The 24,535-nt window shown below is 35.7% G+C and overlaps 1 protein-coding gene across 30 annotated transcripts in view; it reads right to left on the bottom strand.

Annotated features, from left to right (window-relative positions):
• The window catches only part of SOX6 (SRY-box transcription factor 6), a 665,852-nt gene that overhangs the window by 178,480 nt on the left and 462,837 nt on the right, over positions 1–24,535 (bottom strand). For all 30 annotated transcript variants that reach the window (XM_077866355.1, XM_077866354.1, XM_077866356.1 and 27 more), the window contains 2 exons: positions 21,319–21,491; positions 18,238–18,306 (listed from right to left, as the gene is read on the bottom strand). In XM_077866355.1, the coding sequence (XP_077722481.1) occupies positions 18,238–18,306; positions 21,319–21,491 (242 nt within the window). The remainder of the gene's footprint in view (positions 1–18,237; positions 18,307–21,318; positions 21,492–24,535) is intronic.

Raw genomic sequence — 24,535 nt, 5'->3', positions numbered from 1 at the left:
CAACCACTATGGAAAACAGTACGGAGGAGCCTCAAAAACTTAAAAATCAAACTACCATAAGACCGAGCAATTCCACTTCAGGGAATATATCCAAAGGAAATGAAAACATTAACTTGAAAAGAAATTTGCACCCTGATGTTACAGCAGCATTTTTTATAACAGCAGAGACAGAGATACAACCTAAATGTCTGTTAACAGATGAGTGAATGAAGAAGTTGTGGTATATGTGTACAGTGGAATATTATTCATCCATATAAAAACAAGAAAATTCTGCCATTTGCAACAATGTGGATGAACCTTAAGGGCATTAGGCTAAGTGAAATAAGTCAGAGAAAGATAAATACTGTATGATCTCACTTGTATGTGGAATCTAAAACAAACAACCTCATAGAAAAAGAGATCAGATTCAGAGGGGTAGAGGGAGGGGGAATTAGAGAAAGGTGATTAAAAGGTATAAACTTCCAGTTATAAAGTAAATAAGTACTAGGTTATAATGTACAACATGATGACTATAGTTAACACTCCTGTATAATATATCGGGTATTGTTAAGGGAATAAATCTGAAGATTTCTCATCACGAAAATAACTTTTGGGGTGCCTGGGTGGCTCAGTTGATTAAGTAGCTGGCTCTTGATTTTGGCTCAGGTCATGCATGATCTCAGGGTACTGGGATGGAGTCCTGTGCATTGGGCTCTGTCCTCAGTGGGGAGTCTACTTCAGGATTTTCTCTCTCCCTCTGCCCCTCCCCCTGCTCTTTCTCTCAAATGAATAAATCTTTTATAAAAGAACAGAGAAAATAACCTTTTTTTCTTTATTTGTTTGCATTTTTTTGTATAAAATCTATATGAGATGATAGGTGCCTATAGATGATAATTATTTCATAGTATGTATGTATATGTAAGTATATTATGCTATACACTGTAAACTTATACAGTGATATATGTCAATTATATCTCAATAAAAATTGGAAGAAAGAGAGGCAGATTTATAAAGAAATGATATTGATTGTTCATTTTGGATAACATCCTAAACAAAAAAAGGAAAGCAATCTTAACCTAATTAATTCATGTCAGAAATAAGGATGCTAGAATTTTCTTTGACTCTCATCTCTGAAGATCTTACTGTTTTTCATATTCAAATGCAATCCAAATCTGGAACAAAGATGCTTAGTCATTAGTTTAAGTGGTTTGGCATGTGTTATTTCTACTAAAACATGGCTTCTTATGGAAACCACAGTACCTCTGGATAGCAAGCAAGAATACTAAAAAAAAAGCACCTGGGAGGAAATGGCTTTTGTTTTTTTCTTCTCCAAGTCACACAGTCACCATTTCACACTCTAAGTACCCTTTTCTCCTTCCGAGTTAGATCATCATGGCCATATACAGGGCTCAGACACTTTTAGGAGTTATCTATATGCTAGTAGAGCCATACAGGTGGAAATTACACATTTTTTTAAACTACAAGTGTTAAATGGCATATGAATAATGAGATTTGCTCATGAAGACCACTTTCATAAGTACAATCCAAAGAGTTATCTGTCAGCGGTCCATCATTACAAATAAAATCAATAGTTTCCCCACCTTTTCTGCTGTGCCACACAGAGCCTGTCACGTATAGTAGAATGTTGTTCCCATGAAGTGTATCATATCTGAAGACTTCCTGATTTTCCCATTTAAAAAATTCAAAATGTAGACTTGTAAAAAGGTTTTTCAGGGGGATTTTTAAACAAATTCATTATGGGTATTCTGCAAGCATTTCATTTATTTTATTTCAGAGATCAATTTCTTAAAACACAGAAGTTTAGAGATGGTAAAAAAAAAATCTTTATTTATAGATGAGGCATTTGAGGTCTCAGAGATTGAGATTTGCCAAAGGTTATTCAGCAAATTATTGGTGATCATCAAGAGAACCTAGGCCACTGTTTTAGTTCTAAAATAAAACAAACCAAGTTTGGCCAAAGTGTCTCAATATTCAACATAGTGTCTTCGTAAGAAATTATAAATTCCCCTTTCATTTCTAAAATCCTTCTCTGTAAATAACTTAAATATTTAGTGTGTCCTGTTTTAAAAACATACAAAACAGATAAATAAGGTAATTATCCTTCATGTTTACATATTCCTACCTTAATAATAGAATAGTTGCCATATAAATATATTTAAATGTTTTTTTATAGGGCATTGCCTAAAGATATCAAGCTTGAAAGGAAAAGTACAGAAATTTAAAGATCAGTAGTCAAAAAATAAGATAAAGGGCTAATGATTATAATACAAGTCAAAAGGGGAAAAAATGATCCAGTTTACAAAACCTTAAGAAAATATGAACAGTGTAAATGGAAATATACCTGTAACTTCCTACGTATGCCTCTTCAACAACATGGATTTTCCCCCAGATGCCAGAGTCCACAAATTGAGACAAACTAAACAAATCATAGTTTGAAACACCCACAGAAAATGTTGAAATAAAGATCCCCTCCATATTTTAAGCAATTACTGTCTAAAGAAAGGGTTCACAGTGTTGCCAAGGATGCTGCTTAGTAAATACTTTAAATTCCTTCCACTTGAGAGAGAAAGGATCCAAAGTATATTAGCCTTTCCCCTCCCCCTCTAGTGAATTAATATTCCATGATATACACCACCACTGCTGGTGGGGGCACCTCTTTTCAATGAGCAGAGATCAGCAAATGGCTATTTCACAAAGAATAAAAATATAACCTTGTAATTTTAATGTGTGTTTATGTTAAAAAAAAAAAAGTGGCAGATCCATGTTAATAAACCTTGCTTAGGGAAAAAATAAAATAGTTGCTAAGCCATGGTGAGTAATTAGCCTTTTAGCATCCCCTTTCTTCAAGAATGCTTCCTCCTGTGCTGGTTCTTTTAAATAGCTCCAGTCCTGGCTGCCTTTGTTGGGCTTGGAAATTGTTCACATATGAGAGAAATTAAGCTCTCATTTAACAGAGACACATGCCTGTCAAGAGCAGAGGAACAAAGACTAGTCCCTAGGGCCTGTTCAGCTCCCAGAGGCTGCCACTCATTCTGTTAGCAATGCTTACCCTTTACAGAATGTGTATAAAACCCAATAAATCATTTCATCCGCTGTGCTTAATACACGAGAGCTCGGACCATTTTTCAAAGTGTTTTCTCTTTCTTATACAACTTCACAGCTAGTTAGTTAAAAAAGAAAAAAAAAAAAAAAAGACCTCCTATTGGTTTTTTTGTTTTGTTTTGTTTTTCCAAATGCAATAAGACTTTTCTAGTCAAAAAGGTAATGAGAATGTTCCCAAACACTGTCGGCATAAACGGAGAGGCAGTATCGTCTTAGATTTCTTCCCGGATGTCTTTCCTACATTTTATGGTTAATGATGAGAACACCCATTTTGCGAATTACCAGTATGTCTCCCAGCTGCTTTTCAACCTATGGCTAGGATGTAGCTCTGGCAAATAGGAAATGGTTAAGGACCAGAACTGGACAGACTTGCTGTCCTATTTAAATTCAATACGTTTTGCCCTTTTGGAACACACAGCCACCATGTTCTTTCAGGGTGGAGATGAAGACTACTTACTACTTAACAAGGCACCTTTTTACACTAGGAAAACAAAACGGTTTTATAAACCCAATCTCTGTACTGTCCCCTACCTTATCCCCTTACCTACTCCTCCCAACGCCCCACGGGGGAAATACATGGAGGCCATGGCCAGACTTTAAAAGCCTTCCAGCCTAGACTACTCTTGTCCAAAGTAGAGAGGGGGATTGGCAGTGGGGAAGTATCTTTCCATAATTATTAAAATAAATACTTTATTTAAAAGTAAAGTGCTTGCTTAACCTGTGTCGCATGTAAAGCAAACTTGGCAAGGATTTACATCTAGCAATGTTAATCTTCCCATTGAAACACTGGGAGTTCCGCGGCTGACAGCTTCAATCCCCAAGATGCTGTGAACCCCCAAATAATAAGAAGCTGGTAGCACAAGTAACTTCACCCTGCTCAGCAGGGAAGAAAAAGCAGATCTGGATTTCATAAGTAAAACGAGATCTATACAATGGTTATATGGTAAAGCCCTGCAATTAATGGAAACCAAAAACAGTTCAAGAAGCCAGCACTGACTGCAGTAGTTTCTCCAGAATAGGTTGCACTCATATCTAGTTAGATATTAATCAGATGTACAACTGGCACAAATGCTTTGTGCAAACACAGATAACTGTACAGATGCCTTAGTACAAAAGAAAAAAAATGAGATGGAAGTGCATTGGGCTCTTTTACATTCATATTTATGTATCATTCCCGGATGATTTATCATTTTTCAAATAATAAATTATTTTCATTTTTAAACCACAAATCACGTCCTACAGGCCTTAGCAGATGCAGATGTCAGAATGTGGTAGTACAACGAAATTAATTAAATAACCCTTGAAAAAATAAAACAAAGTTTATTTATAAAAAATGACATTAAGGTGAACTGCCTAATAAGAACATGGATTTGCTTAAATAAAACATTATATGGTTCTGTTTTAGATTCATCCCTAAAGCCCTGAAAGATATTAGAATTTTAGTGAGTAATTACCCTATTTACTTCAAACAAAATGGGAGGAAATCGGAAAACCATATTAAACTCTACCACACATCAGAAATGAAATTCTCTCATTTTTTATCTTGCAACCCAATAAATAAACTGTAGTTGGAAAATTTATTGGGACTGGAAGATGAAACCTAACAAGCTAGAAATCAGGATATGACCAAAAGAATATCCATGTCAACGTTATGCTTCAAGCAGTAAACCCACTTCTAGGAAGCATAACCAAGTAGTCTCCCCTTCACAGCTTAATTGTTCTCAGACAGTCTGAGCCTCACTCAGCACCACCCCCACAGTTAGGCAAAATTCTAACTACTTAACACATCTCTTTTCAAATGAAAATGCAACACTTGGGGTGAAAACAAGAGAGACTAGGAAAAGGTGTTATATGCTATATATGCCACTGACATAATACTACACAAGGATATGCTGTAATTTCCTGCAATTAATACTTTAGCAAAGCTATAAGGATTTTTTTCCAAAAATTATAATATTTCACTTGCAACACTAAAATTAAGTTTGTGTCACCCTTTCCGTTCTATAGCCCTAATGCCAGGAGTTTGTCATTGGCTGTAGAAATGTGTTTGGTGTAGCCTTGAAAGCAGGCATTTACAGGCCCTCTTCCTAAATATATTTTTCTAAGAATCCCCGATAGCCATCATTTCATGTGGCAGGCATTACAAGCCATCACAATACCCCACAAAGGAACTCATAATTTAAAAACTTTCAATGGTTTAAAATGCAAACATTCCTAGGGAGATATGGCTTATGCTTTGGCCAAACTTGACATTTGTCTGCAGGTTTCTTGGGCAAAGCTACCCACTACTCTCTATTTTCTAAGGACCAGCGTTAATTTTCTTCATCTAGAGTCATAGGAGGTCAGAGTCACATGGAATTTCTGTGATCATCGTGTACAATGATCTTTGTTCTAAATACATTGAAATGAGAATCATTGTAGAATAATAATTTTCAAAGGTCATGTAGTTACTAGCAGAACAAAAACTAGACACAGATATCTTGAGTCCAAGCCTAGGCTTCTTTCTGCCTCTCTACACTTCTCTAATACTATTTTGTCATCCAGTTGGGACTGTATTCCTTCCATAGGAGGGAGAAGAACAAGTTTGCTGAGAGGAGATGCGTTATGATCTCCATGTCTCCCTTTTTCCTAGGCTTGAAATCATGGCCTCCCTGAGCCAATGGGAACATACAAATCTATGGAATTAATTTATTGTCTTAGGCAAGATGGTTGGGAAAACAAAGAGATGGAACAGGTATGGATATCAGTAAACTAGCATGACAGTACTGAAAAGATCTGTACCTGTAAATTTTTTTTCCAGTTATCTGGGGACCGGGTTTTTTTTTTTTATTATTATTAATTGGAAGCTCTATTTAAGCAACCAGAAATCAGATATAACAATTAAATCATAAGATCTGATGATCTATTGGCGATCACAATCTATTCCACAGGTGATCACTAGATAAAAAGATAGACGCCAGCTCCTTTTTTGTTAACTGCAATTTAAAAAGTAAAATAATGGGGGTGCCTGGGTCGCTCAGTCAGTTAAGTATCTGCCTCCGGCTCAGGTCATGATCTCAGAATTTCTGGAATCAAGCCCCATGTCAGGCTCCCTATTTGGCAGAGAGTCTGCTGCTCCCTCTCCCTCTGTCTCTTCCCTGGAATCCATCTCCCTTTCTCCTCCCACTTGGGCACTCTCTGTGTGTCTCAAATAAATAAAATCTTTAAAAAAGGTAAAATAATAAAAATAAGGTTAATTATAAAAGTGATACATTCTTTTCTAGTTTTTTTTTATGCCTATTTTATAGCTGAGATTATAATGTACTTACATTATTATATTCTGGGTTTTTTCCACCTGATGATATATTATAAGCATTATCTCAAATCATTAAAAATTATTTGTAAATATTTTTAACTGCCCATCACATGAATATACCATAATAAATTTAATAATTTTACTAATATTGAAAATCATTGTTCTTTCAAAGCAAATTTAAATTTTTTAACTTTTTTCCTATACAAAAGCAATATATGTTGGAAATTTTTTTAAAAAACTAAACTAAGACAAGAAAAATTAGTTTAACTGTGATTGTATTACACAAAGACATTTGCCTTAAAGATTATATGCTTAGTCACTTGAGGTATACAGTATAGCTCAGAGATATTATATCACAAATCCTGGTCTCTACAATCAGGTCCAATCTTATCAAGGAGGAAAGATACTGTACTGATATGGAAGCTGAGTCTTAAACATAGAATTAGAATTACCTCTTCTACTGGACTGCCAATGGTTTGAATTTCCCTCCCACAGGGGATCCCTATGAATTCCAAAGGTGTACTTCTACCCTAAAAGAGAGACTCTGGAAGGGCCCTGCCAGAGACCAGTGTATCTCACTACCTACAATAGAACCAAATCAGACAATCTTAACAGGAAACCAGCTGTTGTGTGGAGGTCAACCTCAAGAGCCCAACATCATTTGTCTTTGTTCTGGTTTCCACCCTTGCACTATAGATAACTCTAGCCATGAACTGGAATTCCTCCAATGTTAGCCTCATGTTTGCTCTGTCATTGTGGATCTGACCTGGTCTAGCTCATCTTCTAAGACTAACCTCTGGCTCGAGCCAATAATGAATACTACTAATTCACTTTTCCCCGCTCCTCTGGGTTTTTCTTTCCTTTTATAAATGTTTTTTTGTTTATTATTTTTCTTATTTGAAGTAGGTTCCAGGCTGATGTAGGGCTCAAACTCACAACTCTGAGATCAAGAGTCACATCTTCCACCATCTGAGCCAGCCAGGCACTTGGCCCTATAGGCTTTTCCATAGACAGCACACCAGCTCATCTAACTGTGCCTTCACTCCGTCTAACCTTCAAACATACATCTGGAGACCTGAGTCTGCACAAAGAATTACACAGAGTGGGAAAGAGAGAATGACTTGAAACTACTTTCCTTTTCTTAAACCTCCACTGCTCCTGCTCCTCAGTGAGCAAGGTGACAGATGCCTATTAGTGTGCACACCCTTCCTCTCCATCATCTTTTGCTGTTAAACTCATTCTTTCTCCACTAGATTCATGTTGATTCCTTCAATCCTCAGCCTCCAGCTCCAAAACTGATGATCTGGGAGCCATCATGACACTCCTGATGCTCAGTGAAATGCAAGTCAGGAGGAAGGAGAAGCTGACAGCCACAGAATGAAAAAAGGTCCTTCAGGACAGACAAATACCTGAGCCAGCAGCTGGAGAGCTCCCCTCTCCTTGAAGTTTCAGGCTCTGCATAGCCTCCTCAGGCGCCATTCAATTACATGAATCCTAAAGAGCCCTGTGTTTAATGCAATGTACAGTAGCAAATGACTTCTGCCACAGCCAGCTTCAAAAACACCAAACTAGGACTTACTTCCATCTTTTATCAAATAATAGAGCTTAAGGGGGACTTCTGAGTGACTCAGCGGTTAAGCGTCTGCCTTCAGCTCAGGGCATGATCCTGGAGTCCTGGGATCGAGTCCCACATTGGGCTCCTGCAGGGAGCCTGTTTCTCCCTCTGCCTGTGTTTCTACCTCTCTCTATGTGTGTCTCTCGTGAAAAAATAAATATTTAAAAAAAATAATAGAGCATAAGAATTTTTTCCATTTGGATACCTTAGTTTCTGACACCATCACAACTTTTGGAAGGGGACAAAAGTTATTAGATGGTCAATTGAAACTAAAATCAGCCTTCTTGGTTTTTTCCCCCTTTTCTAATGAATAATACAACTGAAGAATGCATGAGGAGCAGCCAACTTTTGTGTGGCTGGGAAATGAATGATGCTTTTCCAGTACAAAATAAGCCGGGCCTGCTACAAGATCTTTAGAAGAGTTTGTCCACCTTGTCAGCATGTTTGAGCAACAGCCAAGTCACCCCAGCAGAGAGCCCTTTCCATCTGCACTCATTGCAGCCACTGTAGAAAATTCAAGCCTTCCACCGAAATGTATGTTCAACAATAGTCATGACTATGACCGGACTGAGGATGGACTTTATCCTCTATTCTGATCTGTGAATTCCTTGACTTTTATTGTTTAATGTCACAACTTTTCGTAATGGATTGGGTGGTAGACGAAATGAATTCAGTGTCTTGTAGTGAGACCCTGATACCTTTTGCATCATTTATTTTCTTTTATTTTGAACAAGTAAAAATATCTGACTCTAACATTAATAACTTTGAGTGGGAGTTACCTTACGTGAATTAAAAATGGTTATGTCAGTACATCCTTTCAGAATTTAAAAGATATTTCCCTGTGCTATATCAAGTGTCACACAGTATATCAATTTTTATTTCCCATCTCTCAAGTCTGGTATGCATACTGTTTAACTTCTTAAATTCTAAGTATAGACATAATTCACAAAAGCTGGGCAAATGCTTGACTTACAGGAGATGGCGTACACAAGATTTATATGAACAACTTTATTTTAAACAAGAAGGACTTTTGCATTTTGTGCTGCTACATCACATAACTTCATCTGTGATTTTTTTTAAAGCTATAAAATAAATTGGAAAGGTTCATTTACTATCCAACTTCACAAGCACTATTGATCTAATAGAAAAGCCCATTTTAGTGTGAAAGGTGAGAATTTGACCCTATTTTCCAGAATAAAATGCCATGTTCCTTTTTAGACAATCTCCAGGCAGCCCTGTCTAATTCTCAGCCAACCAGTTCTGAGTGCCTGATAAACCCTACTCTCCTCTCACTGACAATTGAAACAGCTCTCCTTTGGTAGCCAGAGAAAATTGTTGCTTTTTCTTTTCCTTTAGATTATCATGGTAATAATAATTGTTTTAAGTGCATCCACATTGATTACCCTATATTCACATCACTAATTTCTAGGTTCTAAATATGCATGTGTATGTACATACAAACATACACACAGGTACAAAATATGTATATATATATTTTTCTATAAGGTTCTCTGGGATTATACCTAGTATACAACAACAATAATGATGCTGATAGATACTGTGCATTGAGCACTTACTAGAGGCTTTATATAATGATCTCTAATCTCACAACAAATAAGGTACTATTATTCCCCATCTTTTAGGAATTAGAAATGCAGGCTCAGAGACATTAAGAAACTTGTCTCATAGCTAGTAAGTAGCAAAATAGATCACTGAGCTAGCTAGTAGAAGAACTGGAATTTAAATGTAACCAATACCTGTGCTAGTTCTAAAAAAAATTTAAATGACATACATGCACTCTGGAATAATGCATCTTATCCTCTATACCTCCTACTTATATGTACAAATCTAGCTCAAAGGTGTATTCTTATTCATACATTACACATATATATCAAGATATAGTCAATTTTATAGGGAATTTTTAAAAAACACATAAAAATATATAACAGGTGGATTTCCTGGGTCATTTTGTTTAAATAGTAACTGAAAATTTACTTTCTAAAAGTTTTAATATTATTAGGAAAGGCTATGCTTCATTTATATTTTAAATACTATCCCCAAAGGAAAAAAATATTCTGATTTCAACACAGTCCTGTTTGCTAGTATACTTATATATATATAAAAATCAAGTTATTAGAACAATTAACTAAATTTATTTAACTTATTTAAACCATGATCTATTAAAAGTTAGTAATATAGCTGTGACCAAAGTCAAAGGTATATTTCAACTGTTAAAAAATTATTTGTTTAAGCTATGCAACCCTGTTTATCTAGATCTAGATCTAGATCTAGATCTATTACCTATAGATATAGATAGATGTTAGGTAGGCAGATAGATAATCCAAACAACTCAGAGTTCACATTTAATCATTTAGTCTGCATTACGCTGTATAAAGCAGTATTTCTCAATCTTGATTGTCCTCTAGTATCATCTATAGAGTTTTTAACAATCTTCCACTAGGACCATACCCTCGGCCAATTAAATCAGAATCTCTGGGATGGAACCCAGGCACTGGTATTTTTAAAAGGCTTCCAAGTGATCACAAGATACAATCAAGATTGAGAACAACTGGCATCAAATGCTGTCACTCACTGATCACTTTTGTCAGCTGGAGAAGGTAGCTATAAAGAAAAGTATTAACATTAAGGGTGACTGACCCTCAATATAAAGACCTAACACTTTAAAGCCCCCAGATAGTAAAATAATTAACTATCTAAGAAGTTTATATGTAAATACCAAAAGAGTCACTCAGCCATGAATACATTTCATACTACACTATAGAAAGATTCCAATTATGTTCTTTTTATCTCTTTCCTTGTGGGTATATACCCACAGTTGTAGTAGTTCTGGTATATAAACTGACTCTAATGGCAAATCTTCAATTTTTTTCTGTTTAAGGACAAAGAAAATGTAATGAGATTTTAGATGTTAGGTATTATTATCCACATTTTACAAACTAAGAAACTAAAGTGCACTAAGATTTATTCAAGTCACAAAAAGGGCAAATTGAGGCACAACCTGGAATGTTGGAAATAGCACTGGACTAAGGAGTTGAGAAAGTCGGGTACCACTCATAGCTGACAATATTTAGCTTTTTAAGCTTGGACAAGTCTGGAGTTTCAGTTTTCTTCTGTAAAGTACAGGATTTGGACTGGACAAAAAGTCCCAAAGAAATTTCAAAGAAAAACAAGACTGGGGATAGATATAGATAGATATAGATATAGATAGATATAGATATAGATATAGATATAGATATATAGATATATAAATATGTGTGTGTATATATGTGTGTGTGTATATCTATCTATCTATCTATCTATCTATCTATCTATCTATCTGTCTTATTTTACCAAATAAACTACTGGAAAACAAAAAAACAAAGTTTATGCCATCTATTGTCACCTTTACTTCATAAAAAGAAAAGGCATTTTAATTCCATAAGAGGTTAAAAAAAAACAACCATAATGTCAGGATTATTTTTTTAAATATCGCTTAATGATAAAATCACAATATAGTCGTCTACAAGGAATAGCTACCCAGCCTCCCCTCAATGAGCAAATGGGAATCATGAGGACCTCTAAATGATGTTTCCAAGTTTAACCTTCTATTAAAGTGGAAGCAGAGTAGAAGGGGATCATTTAATACCTCTTACTGTAATGCTTTTTCAAAGGTTTCCCAAAATTTATCATTAAGTCACACCCAAGTACACAACTATTATTTGCTTAAGTTTCTTATTTAAATTGACTTGTTTTTGCTTAAATACATTTATTTCAAAAGGAAACTTCATATCACTACCTCAAATAGAAACCTAAAATCTCCTGTCATAAATACAAGATAAGCAGATAAGTATGAAAAACTAGTTTATTTTTATTTTTATTTTATTTGTAGCTAAATGCTATTGCCTCCAAAGACTCTGAGACTAAGATGCGCTCTCTCTCTCTCTCTCTCTTTCTCTGTCTTTCCTACAGAGAGAGATTAGCACATCCTAGAAAGGTATTAAAGACTAACACTAAACTGAGCCCTCAATGTAATCAAAGAGATCAAGAAAAAAATAGAAGAGAGCTGCCTTTTCCCCATGGGATTGATTCAGTGTTACATAATGTCACATGCCCACACCACCTGGATCATCTGCTCACTCTGCTCCATTACCCTCCTGCCTCTGAGGAGGTCATGTACTCTTCCTTTTTCATTAATCCTAGAAAGAAGCAAAGACTTTGGTTTCCCGGAATTTTTAGTATCAGTAGTTTGAGACAGAGCTGGGGACTGGTTTCAGAGATAAGTATAAGCAGGTAAAATAGAGAAGGGTAGGGTCACCTAGAGAGGGTGGGGGAAACTGAACCGCAATGCCTGGAAAGCACTGAGATTCAGGTTCTGGTCTGCTGAAAGATCTTTGCCATAGGCCACATTTAGAAAACAGGTAGCAAGCTGATTAATACCTCCATACAGTAATTCATAGGATCTGGGCAAGCATCACTTATTTTTAGAGCCACTCCAACTTTAACAGTCTAGCATGGCTAACATGGAGTTTTCCTAATTCCCAGATAATTTATATTTTTAGTTGTGAAGGCCCTTGCTATTTATGAATTATAGCAGCTTTACCTATTCTTTATAATTCAGAAACTTCATTATTAAAATGTTTGAAGCAAGCTATGGAGCATCTATCATTACTTAAAAAGTTAATTAGATTACATAAAAGAAATAATTAGATTTGCATTTTTATCTTGGTTTTAAACTTCCAAAGAAGATCACAACAGTCTGCCTGTGGGCAATTAAAAACAGCATACAGCAGAGAAATAGAGGAGACAGGGTCTGTTTTTCCTGGCTAATTCATGATTGAAGATAGAATTACAAAATATTTTAAGGGCTTGCTGAAGCTGGGGGCTAATCCTAGACTTCTAAGCTTTGTTTATAACTCTCATTTCATTGCAAGAGAGTATCAGATACATGTACAGTGCCAATAGTAGTATCAAATTACTTCCAGTGGGTTTATTTAGTCCTGTTCAGAGGCTGTTGGAAGGAGATTCGTTACCTGATCAATAACACAAAAAAGAACTATTGGCTGGAGCCAAAACAGGAGCACTGTAATTGCTTTTTGTTTATCAATGCTAAATACAATTAACAAAGATAAAACATAAGACAGAGGGACTGCGTGAGACTACAGGGCTCCTGACTTTCATCAGGCTTACGTTGGCTCCTGCAGCCATCTCCAAAAGACAATAAATGCCAAGGTCCAGCTCTTAAAATTAGAGGTCACTTAGATACTTAATGATGAAGCATACCCTCAAATATATATCTATTATTATTATCCTAGCAAAAAATTAATTAACCAGGTCATACAGGCCATGAAGGCTAATGTACAAAGTAATTATTTCTGATCTTTAGACAACTACTTCACATAAAAAGGTAGTCCTTATTCGGCTCAGCAGATAACTGAAATGCCTATAGTTAATCATATTGAAGGAAACAATAGGTAAGGTTTATCTCCTTAAAAGGTGAGAGTACATCTCAAATTATTCTGTTTAATAGTTTTAAGAATAATCATCTCCTTTCTTGTAATATTAGCATCTCTCCTGGTTACCAGACTTGAAGAGGAAGAATGCATATTGAATGTGGGTGCTCTATCTCATGACAAACACATAGAGACACACAAAATATATGAAGAGTACACAGGAATATATTATAGTCAAAATAGAAAATATACTGTGTCTGAAAAACATATACTCATATACAGAGTGAAGCTTCAGGAAGAAAAAAAATAAATGTTTATGTTGTAAATAAACAACCTATATTACAGCATTTAAAACAGAAAGCTTTCAGAGGAGACAAAGAGTATGTGGAAAGCAGCAGCAATGGCATTTAGTTCAGACCTTCCATAGATGGAGTTTGCCATCTGATGCATGTATTAAATGATGAGGAAAGGGCAATGCATATTATACATTAATCATAAAGATTAGTAATCATAACGATTAACAAGAAGCTAAGAATTTCAAGTTTCATAATTATACTAAAAAAGGCATGTGTGTATGAGTTCACTAAATTGTTGGCTCTGGCCCAGGAAGCCAAATACCCAAATAAAACCCCAACCAGCAAGTCCATTGTTAGGAGACCACTGTGGTTCCATCAGTGATGTGAGGAGAGGATACTGCCTGTATGGCACACAATATAAGCCACTTGAATAACTCTAAAATTGGGGGTTGAAGAGACATGGATAATGGGATAACACCGCTCATGTCTGGAAAAGCAAATTTCTCATGGAGATATTTTCATAAGCTGAATTCTCTTCCAAAGATTAAGTTTTAGCAATAAAATGTCATCACTAAATGTGTTCCTAGTGATGTGCTATTGAAACCAAAGAATGTGAAGAATGTGGTATGTTGTGTCCATGAAGACTATCTTCTCTAGATTCAAAAACCATGACATGGTCAATTGAGGTTGAATAAATAAATTTATGGATGGATCAAGAAAGTAGTATTTATAAAGTATTTTCTCCTTTGCTTAAACTAGTCTTATATTTAGTAGTTGATTTAAATATTGTAAATATACTTTGATATGTCCAACAGACTAAAAGTGTATTTTGTTTACTGGCCAACATAATTCATAAATAAAATGCTTCAAAAGACTAAGACACTCTAGTGCAACAGTAGAAACAAAAAAGATAATATTACTGAAGCAATTATCTGTCATTTGGAATTAAAGCATGAGAATCGACATTCCCAATTCGAAGGGCCTATATTCCACATCTATTATTTTGGCTTTCCATAGACTTGATGAAAACTATGCTATTTCTGTCCTGGAAATATCAAAAATGTCTAACTTTTTCTGGGCTTTATATCGGGGGAATTACTTAATATGAAACAAATTAGAGGAATCACCATTTTCCCCAAAGCACAAACAGAGGGATTTGAATTCACTAAGCAAACAGCCTCCTAAAAGATCTGTTAATATTAAAGCATTTTAATAATCATTTAAAGTTATTACCCTGATTTTTTAATGGCAAAAATTGACTCATCAAAAATATAAAAACACTGGTTCACAAAATCATTCATCTGACTTTCTAAACATGGCTTACATGGTATCTCTCTCAAAATTTAGTTAGGATTTATTAAGGCAAAATTATGTTAAAAATTCTACTTAAGGAAGAAAAATACATAAATGAAATGGTTTTTAAATACATGTATAAGTTTTGAATGATTTCACATAAAATAAGCATGAGGACTTTTATAATACTATCTTCATCATGCCTTTTCCTATCTCTAAGGAAAAACACTGCTTTTCAAATTGTGTAAACCATTCAGGTTTTCATTTGTCTCAATGATATTAGGCCCAGATGTATTGGTATGTGGTTATTACAAGAGGTTAGACACTCTTCTCTTTGTTTCTATTACAGCTTGCAAATTCTGAAACAACACTGATTCACAAGTCAGCATTTTAAACTAGAAGTAGAGAGTGATCATGAATGTAACCACTTGATCCTCATGATCCATAGCCAATTGCCATGGCTTAATCTTGCTAACCATGTTAGCTAACAGGTTCTAAGACCCAAGATTTAAAGAGAAGAAAGAAGGTCAAACTTGCACAAATTGTCTGTACACATTTGCTTTCAGAAGGAAAAGGAGGTTTTATGCTTACCTTATTTTTACTCTTTGTTCTGTTTTGTTTTCAAAGGAAAAATGTTTCTTTCATGATGGAAGAATGTTTGAGGCATCTCTTACATCTCATATTTTGCTCAAAAAGTATACTAAAACTGGCCCAACAATAATCTCTTCTAAATTTTATCATGACAATAGCTTGTCAAAAACCACATCCGAAAACACAGTTAACCCATTTCCCATTCCCCCCAAAATAAAAGTCTGAATATCAAAGTCCTGCTTCGTAAGTGTCAGAGATGAATATGTTTTGTGTAAGGAGTGTTTTTCAGCATTTGAAAAATGCTCTGAATGGTCTATACTGATAAGATAAATACTGACAAGATATGAAGTAACACAGTAGCTCAGGACAGAATGAACTATAAATACAGGTTATGCTTCCTGTTATTTTTAAAATATGAATCCTTATTATAAAGATTTCTGTATTTCCTAAATGAATGCAACTCTGACATTTTGAATCTCTCTGATTTTGTAATTCATACAGCTGAGATCAAGTGCTGATTAGCTTCAATTTTTAAAAACTTAAACAATAAGAAATAGCCACAATTTTGAAAGCAATTAAACTTCTATTAGAAAACTTGGAAAACAATTTTCCTATCTTTTCAAATTGAACATTCTGATGAATAATATTTTAACTTCATATTCTATAGTTTTTTGAAAAAGGCATCAATTTCATGTAGTAAAGTTACAACTATAACATCATGTGTACCTCAATAAATACTAATAATATTTCATAAAAATGCTCTGAAGTGATCTGGCTGCTATTCATCTGACATCCTCAGTACCACAAAACAAACATCAATTAAGACAGCCACTTAATATAAACAACAGTGGGCTGAGAAGTGAAATACATTCAAAATAAATAAAGAAGTAAGTAAAAGTAAGTAAAGTAAGTAAAGATGTAGTAAGTAAGTAAGTAAGAAGTAAGTAAAAGTAAGTAAAGTAAGTAAAGATGTAGTAAAAACAATAAGTAAATGGGAAATCAGGGAACATCTCAGGAAACTTCTTCCATTCATACTTTACAAATAGGAGAAACAGAGAGAACTAAACGACCAGGCTATTTAACACCTACAGAGTTCTTAGAGAGGAATCTAGAGGAAAATGTAGGAAACCACAGGCTAAAAATCTTGACCTTAGCAGTAGGAGACACACTGAAAATTCTAATAAGGGCAGAACCAAGGAACACCTGGACAGTTACTTAATTAAGGATCTCAGCATGAGTCATAAAAGAGATATCAGGATGAGAAATTATTCCAAGATTTAATTGTAAAAGTGGGCTGTCAAAAATGCCAGAGACATTCCATCTCCTCTGTATTCGGACTCTTTATTTTGAAACATATACACTTGCTTATGGAAGATAGAATCAGAACAAATTAAACAAAAACAAAGACACTGGATAAAACCTTTGAGTGAAGATAGCAGGACAAAATGCCAAATGAGGTACAGGTATACCAAAATGGTACTTTAAAACAGAACACCAAGTATGATTAACAAATGAAGCAAGGCTCTAAGGTAAAATCACTGGCTTTCACCAATGAAAGAGTAGAAGAGTAAACTATGACTATATGTGAATGATTTTTTTTTAAATAGAGGAATGTGTAATATTAAACTCAAGCAAAGGCATACTATCATTCCCAACATACCACCCCAACTAGCCTGACACACAAATCACAGAGGTTAGAAAATATCCACAGCAATCAAGAGAAAGCACAGAGGCCGTGGCAGAAAGATGGAAATCTGGAATGAGTATTCCTCAGGATTAATCACTAGACAATTGGCTCCGTACTCTATGGTTTCCTAGAAGTCACATAGCTATGTTCCTTTTCAAAAATGGAGGTCACTTCCCTTACCTATCTCAGATAGCTGTTAGTTACATTAGCCATCAAGTTCTAAAGGAACGTCAGAAATCAGAATTCCTTCCCAGGCCACTGTAATCATGATCTATGTACCGTGTTACACTGCCACAACATAAAAGGGATTTTTAAAATTGGGTTACAATTATTTGAGAACAAGATTTTTTTTTTTCCTTTTTAGAGTATAAGCTCCTTGAAGGCACATAATTATTCATTGATCTTTCTACTCCCCTCAGCTCCTGGCAGAAATGCAGTTCCTATTTGCTAAAGAACAAATTAATCATTATCAATCTTTTCCCAGGTCATAAGACTCTTCTCATAATTGACCCAATCAGACAATCCTAAGAAGTGAATAAGCCTCAGCTTTTCCCTGTGATACCATTAAATGGTAAAATACGAAGCAAAAAGTGGTTTGTGGCAATAAAAAGAGCATGTGTGTACTACCTTTGAAACCATTTAGTTTTCCACTGGGTTGTGTTGGGCAAATGACAGAAGGAAAAAGAGATATAAGGTTTATTCTCTTTACACCTTACATCAGAAAAGAATGCTTAGACCACTGTGTGGTCGATGTTTCCTACATCCACTTACACAATTGTATACAACATCCTTGAGTAACAGCCCTATTGGTGCTGTTGACAAGAGAGGGGTGCATTTGCAGCATTTTAAATTCCATTTGCAAGGAGGAAAGTAAGTACAACCAGCCGAGAGTAATAAAATACACTGACCTGGATCTGTTGCTGCAGGAGATTAATTTTGTGCTGCTGCTGCAGAAGTTGCTGCTGTTGTCTTGCAATCTATCAGAAATAAAGTTTTGTTAAGTTCAAATGAAATGCTTGCACCTTTGCCATTACCCCAGGTATCTCTCTTGGAATGACAAGAATGCTTTAGGGCACTTCTGTGTGAAAGAGTTCCTATAAAATGAGAGAGGCAGACTTAGTAAGTTGGAGAAAATGAAAAATTTCAAACAGGTGCCACCTCTCTGCTTACCCCCTAAATCTTTCTCTGTAGGTGAACAGTACTCCTTGTATGACACTTGTGAACATATGAACAGTTCATCCATATCTGGACTGCTCATCTGGAAAGAATGGCTATGTGGAAATCTGATCTTTGGAGAATAAAGACAGGAAAACTCTGGCTACATTTTTCTCAAGAGCTTAATTTGGATGTAAAAAGTAAAATCTGTAAGCAAAGACAGGAAAGAACTTTCTATTACTTATGGTCTACTTTGGCCTTTTCTGAAGGAAAGATTTTCAGAACTGATAAAACTTACAAATATTGTTAAGGGAGTGCAAAAAAGAAAAAAAAACAACAAAAAGTCAGAAATCTTTTTGTTGTGGATATCACATGTACAAAGCGTTTTTTAAAAACAAAATTTAGGGATGCCTGCGTGGCTCAGCAGTTAAGTGTTTGCCTTCAGCTCAGGGTGTGATCCTGGATACCCGGGAACGAGTCCCATGTTGGGCTCCCTGCATGGCGCCTGCTTCTCCATCTGCCTGTGTCTCTGCCTCCCTGTGTGTGTGTCTTTCATGAATAAATAAATAAAATCTTAAAAAAATAAAAACAAAATTTAATATTCATCCACTTATCCTTTTGAGGGTAAAGTGTTAATTTTAAAGTTCAGGATCCATGTGCAAAGTTTATATTCCCTTCCTTCATCCAACAGTCATATTCAGCATGTTAACATGTCATCTGGTCTATAAAAAGAAATATTAACCACTCAACGAAAGCCCTGTTGAGGGCTGAATCTGCCCCTCAGAGGAGCAAACAACTTCTTCAGCATAATGGTATTTAGTATAAAACATAAGTTAGGCATCAGGCTGTCTATTGCCTCAAAAACTGGAGCCCAGTGAGATGCCCCTTATGAGCATACATTCACTGTCAATGTACGATGCCAGATAGAAGAGTGGCCAGAGACTACTCAAAAGGACTTAGTTTAGTAATTCCCCATAGGCAAGAGTTATGGTTTTTTCCTTCCTATTTCTTCTATTTCCAAAAGCCACTATTCTAGAATGGGCCATCTTGGAAGTAGAAATGAATGCAGATCAGCCCTCAGCTGTAGATTTGAATCTTTTTGACACTTCAGCCTAGAGCAGAGGAAACACCCAAATCACATTTTGCTCAGCCCAAGATAACAAAAAATAGCAGTCTACGCCTAAATGTCGCTTTGTGGTTTCTGGTAATGAGTGGCTCAAACTGGAACTCATGATAAAGCTGCCCCTATCACAGGCTAGAGTTTGAGAGATGGGACTACTCCTTCCCAAAGCTATATAAACAAAATGGAAACAGTGTCTAATCAGATTGGAAAGGCCCAGTCTTCTTTGTCACCATTCAAATCAGAAATGGACAACTCGGCAACTCTAGGTATAGATGCTGGAACCTCTGAATATTTATTTCCCCTTAGCAAACCAGTGAAACACTACTAGGCATCTAATATTGATGGTCCCTCCTAAATGATAAAGTGCTGCATAGAAATGCATCCAAAACACCACAGTGCAATTACTATCATCCACTCTAGACGTATGGGTTTGACACAGTGAAGTATGGTACATAAGCACCATGTGGCTCAAATTCTGAATTTTATTTGCCAATCGGTTGAGCTACATGCTCGCTTCATTGAGCATGACAACCTAGTTTTAAGTGTCATTTAATTTTCATTTTGAAATATAATTACAAAGTGTTCACTGTAAGATATCACTCGTCTGCAAATGTGTCAAGATTAATTTGTGCTAGCTTATTCACAAGTGTCAATAGTTAATTACTGTGTCATCTCTGGATGGCTAAATGACATTCTAACTTCTGATTTTTTACAGTGTTCCTTTATGTTATTTTCCATTAGGGGCTGAGTCCATATTCCTACATGTGGGCAAATATTCAAGCATATAAAATACCAGACGTCACAACTCATTAAAATCAACAGAGCATATATTGCTCTATATACCCCTATAAAATACAGTTAACTGAAAAGATAATTCCAGTAATAATGTCAGATTCCTAAAAACTGCACATTAATTTGGGTCCGTCTGATCTAAAGCATCAGGGACTACTCTGTAGGATCATTGTTGTTAGATTAATGTACTCTTATGAGACAGGAAAAACATTTGGGAAAGTGATTTATTTTTTAAAAGATACACATTTAAACTCCTATTTTTCCTCCTTTCTCACATCTAAATCAATGGAATCAAATTCTTAGAGGAGCCATGTGCCAATCTGTTTTCAATGATTTACCTATGCTATAAATAGAGTGACCATATAATTTATATGCTTTATCATTCAAACCAGGACAACTTTTGCAAGTGAATAGGGGGTTATTAATAATTACTCTGGAAAACAGGCATTAGCCAGGGCTATTCTGGGAAAACTGAGACCTATGGTCACCCTAACTCTGAAGTCAGAGAAAATCATTGGACCAGTAAGTTTAAAGATCCTCAAAGTTTTTCTAGACCAGGACCCTTCCTTTCTGGATGAGAAGAGTAGGGCCTAGAGAAAAGCAGCTTACTCATGGTTAAGCTACACTAGGAAGACTTGTGATGCCTACGTGAATAAGTCCCTAGGTAATTAATCAAATGCAAATGTTCTCGGACAATGTTATCACTTCAGTTATGCCCAGTTGTTTTGATGCCTCTCTTTGTCCTCCACATATGACCTCACTGTTCTTTAAGATCCTGGATTTCCAGAAGGCTTCTTCCTTTCTTTCCTTCTTTTTTTCTTTAGGAATGCTTATGACAAATAAACCAATCAATGTGATTACTCGCTGAGCTTGGCACATTCCACATCTCCAGTTCATCAGCTCCTTTTGCAGGGCTCACCTGTTCTTGCTGTTGGCGAGCAAGGTCCATTTGCTGCCGTTGTTTCTCAATTTGTGAGGCTGCCAGTTTTTTCTGTTCATCATGCGCTGCCAGGAGCTGCTCCCGTAAACTGATCAGCTGGGTAATCATAGTAGAGAGCTGCCGTTCTTTTTCTGCCAGGCTCTCAGGTGTACCTAAAATGGAAGTGAGAAGATATCTCACAAGTTTGAGAAAAGTCTGAATGAATTAGGGAAAGGGGGAGGGCAGATTTAGAGAAAGGCACTACCCTAAGACACCAAGATCTGGGACAACTGGAGGTTACTGTGAGTATAGGAACACTACAGAATGCCAAAGGGATGAACACCAGAGTTAGTCATTTCCCCTGCCAAGATAAAGAATCATCACTAATAAAATTCACACTCTTCCCTCTTGCTCTTTAAAACAAAACAAAACAAAAATCAGAACTACCCCCATTGTCACCCTTTTACCATATTCCTCCTCTCCCAACCACCCCCTTTACCCCTACCCAAATCTATCTGATCGAGCTAGGAAACCTATGATATGTAATATCAAAGATTAGAAAGTATGGATTGTGTTAATATTCTATAATATTAGTAATTGTTACCCTCAGTGACTAACACAGGATTTAAGACACAGTAGGTGCTTATCAACTGTTATTTAAGGAATTTTTCAATCATTGCTCTCATAAAACTATTCTATTGTGGAAAGACCCATGTCTGAAGTCGGGAGTTGTTCTCTTGGCCATGGAGTTTTATAGAAGGGGGGGGGGGGACTGCCTTGCCTCAGGTAAGAAAGAATCTGATTTTTTCTTTCCCCTATGTGAGTGGATCAAGCTAAAGTTTTCAAGTTCATCCTTAAAGGCAACAATGTTGCTTGGAGGGCTCCCTCACCCCTTTGTCGTTTGTCATTCTTCAAAGGGAAAAAAACATTCGAGGTTGAAAAGGTTATGCATAAGGATGTGCTGTTTAATGAATATGATGTTGCTGAACACTTACGGTATGCACTAATGGTGCTGAACAGTCTTTTTATGGGTAAATTGCACAGCTCTCCTAAGTAAAGGGTACAGAATCCTTTTGTGAATCTAAATTAGAGTATTTACCACAGCATAAGATAAGAATTTCAACCCACTGTATTTGAGCCACACAGGTTTCATTATGAAGAAATGATCTATGATTTGAAAGCTTTTCAGAAAGATGCCACCAGCTGTCAAAGGGGACAAAGATTGCCGATTTTTGTGTGTGTGGAAGAGGAGACTTCCAATCTCCTTATGAAGCCCCCTTCATTCCTGCTAAGAAAGCACCGTGACAATCTGAGAAACTAAAAATATTTCAGTTAGGAGTGGTCCTATCCTCTGAGTGGCCCCATGGAGAAAGGGAGCCGTCAGAGGATGCTGGCTAGAGCTTGTTAGTATATGATTCCCAGAAGGTAAGATTGATGTCAGCCCAGAAGTTACGACACTTAGGACTACCCTGTGGTTCGTAATACCAATTCATGTCCTTAAAAAATAAAGAAACAAATGATCGATATCCTTTCATATTCTTAAAAATTCACTGAGTTGAAAGATGGCCTAAAACCAAAATTAAAAGAAAAATAAGATAGTGAGATGATGTTAGAAAATGTGTTAGAAACGTAATAAAGGCACAAATACTATATCCAGCTGTTCTTTCAAGCTACTGGAACTGATTTTCTTAAAAATAAGTTTTTATTTCAGCAATAGGAGTTTCAGTTTGGTAAAAAAGAACTTCTTGGTCTAGAAATATTAAAATACAAAAGCAGGCTCCTAGAAGGAATCTTAAAATTTCTTCAAAATAGCAAAAGCTCAATTAGTACCTATGTTAATATATATAGGAATGAGAAAATACAAAATAAGTATGAAATGTAGTTATTTACTCACTTTATTCATTTCTCATTGAAAAAAAGATACTTCTTGAATGACAGCTATGTGTCAGATACTGTATAGAACTAAGGATACTGAAACCATGGCAAGAACAGGCAGATGGAATTCCCTACTCTCATGCACTTTGTCATCTAAAGTGTGGAGGCACTTAACCAAGAAATCACACATATAAATGTAAACTACAACTAAAAAAGAATTACAAAATGACAGGTATTTGGGGGAAAGTTTAACCAAGTTTGGGAGGTCCAAGTGTAAGAAAGATAGACAGAAAAAGTAACAAATTAACAGGAAGATGAATAGAGTTAACTAGTCCAAGAGTTGGAGAGTGGTCAAGGAGCTTTTCAACAGAAACAAAATAGGCAAAAGCCCTGCCTGAGAGGGTGGGGGAGGGGGAGTTCCAGTATGTTCCAGAAGTTGAAAGAAGACAGTAAAATTTGAGCAAGGAAAACTAAAGGGGAGTAGAGTACCAGATTAGGTAGGAAAAGTTCACACCATTCACTTCCTGGTAGACCATACTTGGTAAACTTCGTATTTATTCTAAGAATATTTCAAAATCACTGCAGTATTTTAGATAAGGGATGAATGATGTGGTCATTCTAGCTACGATGTGGGAAATAGTTTGGAAAGTTCTAAAAATAGATAATTGGGATATATGCACATTTTATTACATGCATTTTTGTCAATGTTCTGATCTACCTGTAATTTTCTTTCTATACCTATCTATATGCGATGAGTTAAGAGACGGCTTATTAGATACTGGGAAAGTCGCTATATCATAATTTTTTGTTAATAAAGAAAAGCATTCATAAGAAAGTTTGGGCAAGGACCAAGAGAAGGGTAAGATCCAGTATTCAGATCCCACAGTAAAGACTGGAAGCTTTTTTCTTACCCTAGATTAGACAATCTTGTCTTAACAATCTTCAATATAGTCCCTTTTCTCCTCTACACAGGAAACAGAAAGGCTGAGGATAACATATAAATGTCTTCTTAACTTCTTCTTTTCAAGGTGAAGCCAACAGGTCTATAAATATTTCGGTGCTTCCAACGCTAATAGACATGTATATCTATCTTTACAGGATAACATCATTCAACTAAATCGTTTTATAAATCACTAATGATATTCAAGCTGTTTAATTGTAAAAGTTCAATGACATCTAGACAGGCAAACCAGAAAGCAATATTTTTAAATGGAAATTTTAGGCATTCTATAAGACTGTCACTATCTTTATCTTATCCTTAAGTTGAGGAGCACATATATATTTTGAAAAGACATGAGTGGCATAACAAATGCAGTTGGAATGAAATATAGTAGCAAAACAA

This window comes from Canis aureus, chromosome 23 (assembly GCF_053574225.1).
Source record: "Canis aureus isolate CA01 chromosome 23, VMU_Caureus_v.1.0, whole genome shotgun sequence".
Classification (NCBI taxonomy): Eukaryota; Metazoa; Chordata; class Mammalia; order Carnivora; family Canidae; genus Canis; species Canis aureus.
This window is presented reverse-complemented; position numbering and strand designations above follow the sequence as displayed.